The 12,057-nt window shown below is 43.9% G+C and overlaps 1 protein-coding gene across 2 annotated transcripts in view; it reads left to right on the forward strand.

Moving 5' to 3' along the window:
- TCF20 (transcription factor 20) overlaps window positions 1–12,057 on the forward strand; it is a 438,087-nt gene that overhangs the window by 298,691 nt on the left and 127,339 nt on the right. For both annotated transcript variants that reach the window (XM_068240237.1, XM_068240238.1), the window contains exon 3: window positions 5,862–5,911. In XM_068240237.1, the coding sequence (XP_068096338.1) occupies window positions 5,862–5,911 (50 nt within the window). The remainder of the gene's footprint in view (window positions 1–5,861; window positions 5,912–12,057) is intronic.

Consider the following 12,057-nt stretch of genomic DNA (forward strand, 5'->3'; position numbering starts at 1 on the left):
TGTGGAGTGGGATTGGCTGCAGGCTGTATTGAGACACCAGGGGATGGGGGGGACCATTCTTGAAGGCAATTAAGGATATGTATGCTGACCCAATAGCAAGGATTATTACTCAAGGATGTATCTCTGTTACTATACAACTAACTAAAGGCACCAGACGAGGCTGCCCTTTATCACTTCTGCTTTTTAATTTGGCACTGAAACCTCTAGTGACAGTACTGAGATGTAGTATCCCAGGAATAAAAATAGAGAGTATTGAAATACAGCGTTATTTGCTGATGATGCCCTCTTGTTTATACAGGACCCTTTACAGCAGGTACCAAAGATATTTCAAATACTGGAGGAAATAGGTAACCTATCAGGTTACCCACGTTAACCAAACAAGCACAGGTGTTGAGTTGACAGCAGCTAGGGGTAACTATTAGCACTACGAAATTCAAATATCTTGGGATTATGATACCTAGAGACCCAGCTGACTTATATGCAGCCATTTATACCCCCTTGATTAAAATGTGATAAATCAGGTAAATAGATGGCATAATCTTCCATTAGGATTAGCGGGAAGAGCAGCCTTAATAAACGTGGTATCAATGGGTCGTCTGCTTTACCCCGTGCAGACAATCCCACTCCTAATCGGGCACAGGGACTTGCAAACGTTGGATTCTGCCTTCATTAGATTTCTCTGGAAAGGGAAAAAACCAAGAGTGGCTTTTGCTAAATTACAATGTCCAAAGGATATGGGAGGCCTAAATTTGCCAAATATAAGAGCCTATAACTTAGCCGCCCTTATGACACATGTCAGGGACTGGTTGAATCAGACAAATATGAATTCCAGTTATCCATTAGAAGCCGAAATAGCACTGCCCTGGTCGCTAGTGGGTCTGCTACAAACTGAGATTAAACTTTTACCTTTACGCATAAAAATGAATGCTATCTTTCGTGACACAATAGCTGCTTGGCAAGCAGTACGGAGTCTATTTAAACTTCCGATGAGAATATCTAAATATTTACCAATCTGGGGCAACCCTAGTTTTCCCCTCAAGTACACATCAACCTAGTTTCTCCGCTTGGGACCAGAAGGGGATAAAAACACTAGGACATATGCTTGACATAAGAAGGGGAACCTGGAGATCTTTTGCTGAGATAAAAGAAACGTATGGCCTATCCGGAAGTGAAATGTTTCCATACTTACACATGAAATCCTTAGTATGCTCGTTGATTCATGAAATTAAACCAGTAGCAGAAGTCAATGATTTTGACACGTATGTCAAACCAGGTGGAGGCAGTAAATCATTATCCGATTAATACAGGGGACTGCAGTCATCTTGGGTAAACAAGATAAAAATATATCTCCGAATAAGGTTTATCTAGTGTTTTCTCATACTGCAAATCAGGTGTGTTTTTTCTTGTAAACAAGGTTGTAAACAAGGTCCAGTTTTTAAGGCATGGAGCAGCACTCTCCACGATAAAACATTGCCAGACAAAATAATCTTAGGGTGGAATATAGTAAGACAATGCATTATAAGTGAAGTGTGGAGAACTTCTCACCTATTACTGATGCATAAGCCAAAATTCACATTTAAAGAGAACCCGAGGTGGGTTTGAAGAATGTTATCTGCATACTGAGGCTGGATCTGCCTATACAGCCCAGCCTCTGTTGGTCTCCCAAACCCCCCTAAGGTCCCCCTGCACTCTGCAATCAGACATAAATCACAGCCGGGCTGTGCTGGCTGTGTTTACATCTGTAGTGTCAGTCTCGGCTGCTCCCCCGCCTCCTACTGAGCTCCGGTCCCTGCTCCCCTCCCTTCCCTCTAATCAGCGGGGAGGGAAGGGAGGCAGGCGGGGACCAGAGTTCTGCAGGAGGTGGGGAGAGCAGCAGACTGACACTATAGAGAAAAACACAGCCCGCTGCGACACGCTGTGTGTCGACAGTGAGGCTGTGATTTATGAGGGATTGCAGAGTGCAGGGGGACCTTAGGGGGGGGGGGGGGGGAGACCAACAGAGGCTGGGCTGTATAGGCAGATCCAGCCTCTGTATGCAGATCACATTCTTCAAACCGACCTCGGGTTCTCTTTAATATAAAATATAAGCGAATGCCAACACATTACAAACCATACTGCCCAAAATGTGTACTTAAAGGGGAACTTCAGCCTAAACAAACATACTGTTATTAAGTTACATTAGTTATGTTAATTAGGATAGGTAATATAATCTTTTACCCACCCTGTTTTAAAAGAACAGGCAAATGTTTGTGATTCATGGGGGCTGTCATCTTTGTCATGGGGGCAGCCATCTTTTTGGTTGAAAGAAGGTGACAGGGAGCATGAGACACAGTTCCAACTGTCCTGTGTCCTGATAACCCCTTCCAGCTGCACACACTAGGCTTCAAATGTCAAATTCAAAAAAATTGCACCAAAACAGCAGGACGAGAACAACATAATCAGAAATCCCATCATGCTTTGCACAGCATAAGGGGAAAACTGCCCGGGCAGTTTTCTTCTGTGCAGCTAAAAATGAGGCTTGTATAAAGGTGGCCACACACCATACAATTTTTAAAATATCTTTTTAATTTAAGAATTGCAATCAATTTTTCTGACTGATTTTAACATTTCAAAAATATGACCAATGTACCACACACGTATGTTAAATTTTTCCCCAATTATGATAAAAATGATTGGAAACTCTGACAAAATTGCTAGGGTATGTATATTAATAAATTGACAATCCAACACACACCATACAATCTTTAGAAAGATTGAAGAAAAATATCTGGCATTCCGGATCGATTAAAATCGAAGAAAACCGGAAATCCGATCGGATTTTTCAGTCGAATGAAAAAAAAGCTTTCAATTTTTCGGGAGATCCGATCGTTTTTATCGAATTAATGTAAAATAGGATCATTTTATTGTATCGTGTGTGGCCACCTTAAGAGAAACAAAGTTCTGATGCTGTGAAATGGTTACAGAAACACCAGGCCTTTTCAGTGCTGCCGAGTCGATTTTTAGTCTGGAGGTTCACTTTAAGTACTGTTCCTGAAATGGTTAGACCGTACTCCACCTGCCTTAGACATGGTAAAACGAGCTACATCGTTTATTCATATTAGATAACATGAACACTTTGCAAGCAAAAGATAAAAGAACGAAAACTTTTTTAAAAACTTGGAGGAAATGTATATCTGTTCAGCTTACAGGGGCAGAGAGAACGGCTCTGATGGGGAATTCCACGTATACTAAATGGTATCTGACAGAACAATTGCATGGAACTCTGGGGGACCTAGAAGTGTCATAATTTTCTATACTCCATTTTCTGAATTTTGTTAATAATCTGAGATGTAAAAGTGTGGGTTATGCAGAGACAAGGGAAGGGGGAGGGGGGAGGGAGGGTAAGGGGAGGTCAGAGGGGAGGGGGGGGAGGGTAGTAGGGATAGGGGTGGGAGTAGAGATAAATAAAAACTCTGAAACTTAGAGGTGGGGGAAAGATAATTGGGATAACATACGTATATTGTGCAAAGATTTTGAAAAAAAGTTGTAAGTGCAATCTTGATTTTTCGAACTTTTCCAATATCACCAAATGCATTAGGGCTGGTTCAGATGGACGCTTGCAGAGCGTTTACTGCCAGCGTTCGGGGCTTGGCGTTAAACGCTCCCATTCAAGTGAATGGGAGCGTTTGTACCAAGCTTTCACGCGCGTTTACACGAACGCGACGTTCGGGTCCCGATTTTTCCTGGCGTTCAAGGAGCCCCTGGAAGCTACATGTAGCTTCCAGGGGCGGTTAACCGCAACGGGTAATGTCCCCCTAGGGGAAGAAAAAACGCGACTGCATCCGAACGCAATGCGAACGCTGCTGAAAGCCCGAACGCATTGCCACCGCGACGCCAATGAACGCGACGCCTCCAAACGTCCGACTGAACCAGCCCTAAGAGTAAGCAGATTGGCTATACTTTCAACAGATTGAGTTTTTTTTTTTTTTTTTTTTTTTTTTTTGCTAGCGTTCTTGAAAGCACTACCAAACTTAGAGGGGAAAAAAAACAGCAGGCTGCTCTGACTGACAGTCACACACTGCAGCATTTGGAGCTATTGCCTAGTAGCAGAAGTTTATGATCCATTAGACCGACTGTTAATAATGTAATCCTAGCCCCAAAGATAGGGACTAGGGATGGTTATAACTGAGATGCTTATAATTCTAAGCTGATGCCAATTTACAGAGCTTGGAGCTGGAGCAGTCAAATGCAGCAGCTGCTGTAGTAGTGAACACCTGTCTCATCTCTCCACTCACTATAATCTTCAATACAGCTTCATAGCCCAAGCTATTTTAACCTATTCCGGACTGCGCGTAGTAGAACCTACGCCGCATTTGTGGCTGTTCTAGCCTGATGTGGTGTAGCATTTACGCTGCCCGCCGTTTCAGCTCCCAACGCTATTGTGCGCACCCGAGAGGGGAGATTAAGCTGTCATATGACAGCTGACATCTCCCCTTAGTGATTAGAAGGCATCGCCAATAGCTTCTGATCATGTGATCACTACGATCGCTGGCGGATCATAGTGTTTAGTATCACTGTTTAGTGATGCGTCATAGAGGGGAAAGAAGAGGATCCACTCACCTTCCTGCCGTTCTCCCAGCTATGGGCGCTCCCCTCTGCTCTGGCCGGCATCCGTGCTTGCTCTGACGTAAGTGTTGGCGTCAAGCCAGGATGCCAGCGAGAGCGGAGGGATCCACAGCGGCTCATCGCTGGAGCCTGGGAGGTGAGTGACTGCTGGCTACTGGGGGGACATCTGGCTACAGGAGGGACACAGCTCAGCAAGCCACACTCGGGATCCGGCTGCCTGACCCCTCCCCCCCAAACGCGCAACCACCATCCCTATTGAATACTATTGTTGTATTGTTCCCACAATGTGATTTAGCAATCAGTCTTGCTGGTTCACTGAACAACAGGCATTTCATTGCCTTCTGCTGTCACTTATCCCTCCACCTCCATGAAACAGGACAGACTGCTTGGGTGTAGCCAAGTAACCTGTCTGCAGTGCTTGGTATGAAAATTTGGCACCCTGACATTCACTTTGGGCTCTTTCAGACTATACGTGCTGCCGTGCGCATTTTGACAGCGCATATAATGTGTGACTCACAAGAACGGTAGAAGGGCATAGACAGCCTTTTTACCGTTCCCATCATATGCGCTGCGCAGCAATGCAATGCACTGTCGCACTGCTGCATGCATTTTAGGGAATTGCAGCGCAGATCCCATTTACTATAGTGAATGGGATCTGTAGCGCAGATGGTGTGCGATCATACGCTTTGCGTTCTGATCACACAGCCATCTGCGCTGAATTATCTGAAGGAGGCCTTAGGGTGCCAGGAATATTTAGACTTGGATCTGATCATTTGTTCTGCACAATTATCTGCAATCAGTTGCTCTGAAAGTATTAGGGGCAGAAGATCTTCATAAAAGCCAAAAAATTGAAATTTTTAAAATGAAATACTGTAGCACCTGTTACATCTCACTTCAACTGTGCTGTAGAAATTGAACCAATAAAAAATGCAGACAACAAACGTAATTCCTTGTTGTGAAGATTACATAATATAAACTTGGCAGTGGCTGGATGGTGTACTGGTTAAGGGCTCTGCCACTGACGCAGGAGACCAGGGTTCGAATCTCGGCTCTGCCTGTTCAGTAAGCCAGCACCTATTCAGTAGGAGACCTTAGGCAAATCTCCCTAACATTGCTACTGCCTATAGAGCGCGTCCTAGTGGCTGCAGCTCTGGCGCTTTGAGTCCGCCAGGAGAAAAGCGCGATATAAATGTTATTTGTCTTGTCTTTGTCTGAAATTGTACTTGAAAAGTGAATATTTGTTTTCCTTCTTGCAGAATGTTTACTAAGCGAAGAGAACTTTTCTGTACGTTGCCCCAAGCACAAAGTAAGCAAGCTTTTGTTTAAATTTGAATATATGCATGTTGCAAAAATTCCAGAAATGTATACTTTTTATCATAGTGTAAAATTGTGTTCTAAAAATGTTGAAGCCCTAGGCCACACTCTCTTAACTACTTAACGACCGCCCCACGCCAATGGGCGTGGTCGCGGTGGCAGCCCCAGGACCGCCTAACGCCAATTGGTGTCAAGTCTTGGGGCTCTAATTTGCATGAGATCGCGCTCACGCTGCGTGTGCATCTCATGCTCGGAGGGTGGAGCTCCGTCCCCTCTTCAGTCTCCACTGTTCGACGGCGTCACCGCCGTCTATTTACTTGTACAGCGCTGCGATCAGCAGCAGCTCAGTACTGGGGACAGCCGTGTAACACGGCTGTCCCCTCCTGACTATCGGCGGTGATCGGCTGTCATAGGCTGAAGCCTAGGACAGCTGATCATGGGGATTGGCCAGCGGGGAAAGGGAGGGAGGGGGGAATATAAAGCGATTAAAAAAAAGCAACATTTATATAAAAAATAAACATTTATCTAAAAATAAATAAACAAATAAACATCCGGGGGTGATCAGACCCCACCAACAGAGAGCCCTGTTGGTGGGGGGAATCACTCGTGTGCTGTGTTGTGCGGCCCTGCAGCTTGGCCTTAAAGCTGCAGTGGCCATTTTCACAATAATGTGCCTGGTCTTTAGGGGAGTTAATCACTGCAGTTCTCAAGTGGTTAAAGGACCACTATTGAAAAAATCGTAAAATTTAAAATACATTTAAACACATGCAAATAAGAAGTATGTTTCTTCCAAAGAAAAATGAGCCATAAATTACTTTTCTCTGATATTGCTGTCACTTAGAGCAGGTAGTAGAAATTTGACAGAACTGACAGGTTTTTGACTAGCCCATCTCTTCATGGGGGATTCTTAGGGTTTTCTTTAGTTTCAAAAGCACTTAATAAATGGCAGTTGCTCTGTCCAACTGCCAGAATAGTGTGCAGGGAGGCTGAGCAGCATCATTGTATAAATCCTTTTTAGGGAATGTCTTTATAAAGAATAAAATCCTTGCTGAGCATGCCCCATGAAGAGATGGACTAATCTAAACCTGTTGGTATATATACACATATGTTTACATGCATTTAAAATGTTAACATTTTCGCAATAGTGGTCGTTTAATTAATTTAGAAAAAGAAATGATCTTCTAAAGAAGCACTGTAGTGAAGTAGTAAATTCCGAATACTCACTTTTATATTATTCTGGTTTCAACATTAGAAACATTTCCTACATCTATATATTGCTGTATGTATCACCATCCTCCCAGAGCATACTAGGGGTTGGGGAGTGTTCAGACTGTGTCATCAGGGGTTAACTCACCACCTCCATTCCAATGCACTCCACACCACGTTACATCTTCTTACACTGCCGCCTTTTAATTCAGAACGTTTGCTGTGAAGAAGTAACTGTCTAGGTATAAGTCTATGTTGACAAGGCTTTTTATGGCTGCAGAAGGAGCAGTCTCGAGCACCCTCTGTTTCCTGTGGTCTGCTTCAGCCTGGACCAAGAGCTTGGCAAAAGGTGAAAAGCAATCCCTGCCTCAGTCACCTCACTAGGAAGTGGATGGGTTTGCTAGGTGGAGAGACCTCACATATAGCAGGCATGATCCGCGCAACAACTCAGAGGCTTCCACAGATCAGGGCTGAAGAAAAGAGCTTGGCAGATGGAAGGCCTCAAGATGGCATCTGGACTAAGTAAGAACGGGCCTCCAAAAGAAGCACCGCAGGCGTCCCTCTCCAATCAGTGACACAGAATGTGGATGGAGATCGGGCTGCTTACCACACTCCCCAAAGATGATGTTGGGAGATCCATTCAGCGGGATCCTCCCATTCTGCAACTGGAGATGGAGGTTGAGCAGTTTAACGCTCTCTCAGCGGTAACAGCGTGGTCTCACGGACACCGTTGGGGGCCTCAAGATGGCGTCAGGAAGTTGTCTGTGCAGCAGGAGCATCCAGAGTCTCTGGGGGGAAAACTTGCTGAAGTGTCAGAGAGTTGTTGGCACTTGCCTCTGGGAGTTCAGCGAGGAGCCGCCACCCTGACAGGTGACTTGTTCTCTACCTTATCCCCGTTTTAAACTCTGTTACAGAGTATAATTATGGAAGCTGGTGTATGAAGCAGTGGCTGTTAGTTGCTCCACCCCGGAAGTCCCCAAGAGTTCTAATCTTTAAGCTTTTGTTCAACATGCTCAAGAGCTGGGCATACATTTACCTCCAGATATTTAGTATTATCCCGCTGTACTCACACTCCCAAATAGTTATCTACCTCATTAAGTTGAGCCAAAGTCATCATAGAGTCTTGGCACTGTGGGCAATGATGCGGCAGGATCAGGCAAATATATAAGCATGTCACCCACGTACAAAGAAACGTGTTCCTCAATCCTATTAATTTAATTCTCCACTAGGAGCGGAGTTCTACATGAGGTGGATTTAGACTAATAGTAAGTTTGGAGCGCAGCCTCGTTATTCCTAATTAATAACAAGGCAGCGCTAAAAGTACCCCTCAAAACTGCCTTCTTGGCGTCCCAGCATGTTAACCTGCTGGGCGTTCCAATTCCCGCGGCCGCATGGAGGGAGGGTTTTTTTCGGCCGATTTTTTTTTTTTTTTTTTTTTTTTTTTTTTTTTGATCATGTAGCTAGCCTAGCGCTAGCTACATGATTGTCCCCTTTCTGCTCCCTCCCTCCCACCCTTCCGATCGCCACCGGCGATCACGCCCATAAGGAAATCCCGTTCTGAACGGGATTTCCTTTAAGGCTTCCCCCGTCGCCATGGTGATGAACGGAGTGACGTAATCGACGTCGTGACGTCACAGGGTCTCCCGATCCACCCCAAAGCGCAGCCTGGCGGCGATTGGCCAGGCTGCGCACGGGGTCTGCAGGGGGGGCCCTCTTTCGAGTCGGGTAGCGGCGGATCGGCGGCGAGCGGCGGCGGCGAATGGGGCAAACCTGCAGCTAGCAAGGTGCTAGCTGCGTGTTTGAAAAAAAAATCAATCAATTTATCAAAATCGGCCCAGCGGGGCCTGAGCGGTGCCCTCTAGCGTCTCTGAATGAGCTCCGCTCGTCCAGAACGCTAGGGAGGTTAACATGTCTGTCGACCCTCATTTTCTGTCCAGTTATACTGATAACCTGTTTTGCATTGTTGGAGGACCATCTATTCCTCTAACCACCCTGGTCCCATTCACCATATCCCTTATTCTCGTGGACCAGAAATCTGCAGACAACAGATTATAGGTGTATGGTCAGAGACCCTATGCGATAGGTGTTGAATTCTCTGAACACAGGGAAGTATATCCCAGTACCCAGCACCATATCTATCTGTGACAGGGTTTTATGAGTATCTGAATAGCATGTGTATTCCCTTTGTTCCGGATATTTCCACCTCCCGATATCCCGCAACACATATATATGCATCCAAATTGTTAGTGCCGGATACATCCCACCCCCCTTGCTTAACCTGTCCAACCCAGGGTCCACCAAAGCATTAAAATCCCCAGCAGCTATCAAGGGGCTCTCCAGGATATCGTGTAGCTTGCAGGAAACCTGTTTTTGGAAGGAAGAAGAAAAGCTGGGCATATACAGAGAAAGCGGTTAGGGGCCTGCCTTCAATAGTACATTTAAGGATACCTTTAGTTAACCACTTTATCCACCATTACGGTATATCTATGTCCTTTGTGACTTCATCTAAGCCAAGAGGATGTAGATATACGTCTTTGTAGCTGAAGCACAGCCGTGCATGATTAAGCATTGCTCCTGTGCACACCTCTGGCACTATCTGATGCAGCACTAATTGGTGAAAGTGAATATATGTTTCCTGAAACAACAAGATTGTTTTTTTTCATTAAAAAATACTTTTATTTCCTCAGTTCATAGTAAAAAATACACACTGTAGCATTATTTCCAAATCAAATATCCTAACCATAAATTGTGACAGGAACATAATCTAAATTTTATGATAAACAGTAGAAATAGCCAAACAAAATTTGTGTTTATCTGCTGTAGTGCTTTTTATTTTTAAACTGGAATTGGTAAAACTGAGAAATAATGTTTTTTCTATTTTTTTTCCTCTCTCCCATTAAAATGCAGAGAAAACAAAATTGTTGAGGGAAAAAATGTCATACAATGAAAGCCTATTTTGTCTTGAAAAAAACAATTATATTTATTCTAGATGTCATGCGTAGGGGTAAAGTTATTGCTGATTAAATAAGTACAGTCCAGCCCATAATTATTCATACCTCTGGCAAATTTTAACTTAGTTACTTTTATTTAACTAGCAATTTTTTGACAGGAAATGACATGGGTGTCTGCCAAACGATAAGACAATGTACATAGGTGTCTGCCATAAGATACGACTATGTACAAGAGGCATTGTGGGAAAAAAACATTCCTCAGCTTTTATTTACATTTGAGCAAAATGTGTCCAGTCCAAAATTATTCATACCCTTCTCAATAATCAATAGAAAAGCCTTTATTGGCTATTACAGCAATTAAAGGCTTCCTATAATTGCAGACCAGCTTTTTGCATGTATCCACAGGTATTTTTGTCCATTCATCTTTAGCAATGAGCTCTAAATATTTTAGGTTGGAGAGTCTTCTTGTCATCACCCTGATCTTTAGCTCCCTCCACAAATTCTCAATTGTATTCTCACCACTTTTGCTGTGTGTTTTGGGTCATTGTCATGCTGAAATGTCCACTGGTGCCAAGTTTCTCTGCAGACTGCCTGATGTTGTCCTTGAGAATCCTCATGTATTGCTCTTTTGTCATAGTGCCGTTTACTGTGATTAGGTTCCCTGGTCCATTGGCTGAAAAACACACCCAAAGCATTAGGTTTCCACCACCATGTTTGACAGTGCAGATGGTGTTCTTTGGGTTGAAGGTGTCTCCTTTTTTTACGGCAAATGAAGGAAACATCATTGTGACCAAACAAATCAATTTTAGTTTCATCTGACCATAACACAGAAGACCAGAAATTGTCTTCTTTGTCCAGCGAGTTTTGTGCCTTATCTGAAGAAGTGGCGTCCTCATTGGTCTGCATCCATGGATCCCAGAAGTGTACAGTGTTTGTTGGATTGTCTGCCTTGAGACATTGCCACCAGCAGAGCCCAGATTCACCAGGAAGGCCTTGGTGCTGATACTTGGATTCTTTTTCACCTCTCTCACTATCCTCCTGGCCAGCACAGGTGTCACTTTTGGCTTCCGACCATGTCCTCTTGTGAAACATCTTGTATTTTTTAATAATACTTTTCACTGTAGCCTCTGAAACTTGAAACCATTTAGAAATAGCCTTGTATCCCTTTCCTGACTTATTTGCAGCCGCAGGTCCTTACTGAGCTCCTTTGTCTTAACCATGACTGTCCACAAACCAACTGCAGAGAGCTGCTGTTTTTCACCTGTTGAGTTGATTAACACAGCTGTTCCCAATTAATCAAGGTAATTAGGATGCTTAAGAACAGCTTGGGCTATTTGAAATGGTATAGAACTTTGGATTTTCCCACAGACTGACAGTTTGAGAAGGGTATGGACTGGGCACGTTTTGCTCACATGTAAATAAAAGCTGAGAAATAGTTTTTTTTCCACAATAATGCCTCTTGTACATTCTTATCTTTTGGGAGACACTTATGTCATTTCCTGTCAAAAAAAATTACTGGCTGGTTGAATAAAAGTAACTAAGTCAAAATTTGACAGGGATATGAATAATTATGGGCAGCACTGTACATCGCTATAATGTGAAAACTGCTCTGGCCCGTAAGGGGGAAACAAGTTCTGAATGTGAAGTGGTTAAGGTACCTCTGAGGTCAATTCTCAGATCATCCACACTCCCAGGGAAGGGTTTGGTCAATAAAATTGCTGTACCTCTTGAGTATGAGGAGAAATGGGCCATATAGTATTTAGTGGTTCACGGCTTTTTCAAAACCGTAGCCCTAGCTCCAGTAATATGTGTCCCTTGTAAACAAATAATATGTATAGCCTGTAACCTAAAGAGACTCTGAAGCAAATAAAATTTGCCATTTTTACCTTGTATTTATCTTCAGAAGTCTCAGCAGAGGTAAAACCACTGCATCCCTGCCTCAAAACGGGGGGTTTAGACCCCCCCTCCCCCCCAAATCCTG

Source organism: Hyperolius riggenbachi, chromosome 6 (assembly GCF_040937935.1).
Source record: "Hyperolius riggenbachi isolate aHypRig1 chromosome 6, aHypRig1.pri, whole genome shotgun sequence".
Taxonomy (NCBI): Eukaryota; Metazoa; Chordata; class Amphibia; order Anura; family Hyperoliidae; genus Hyperolius; species Hyperolius riggenbachi.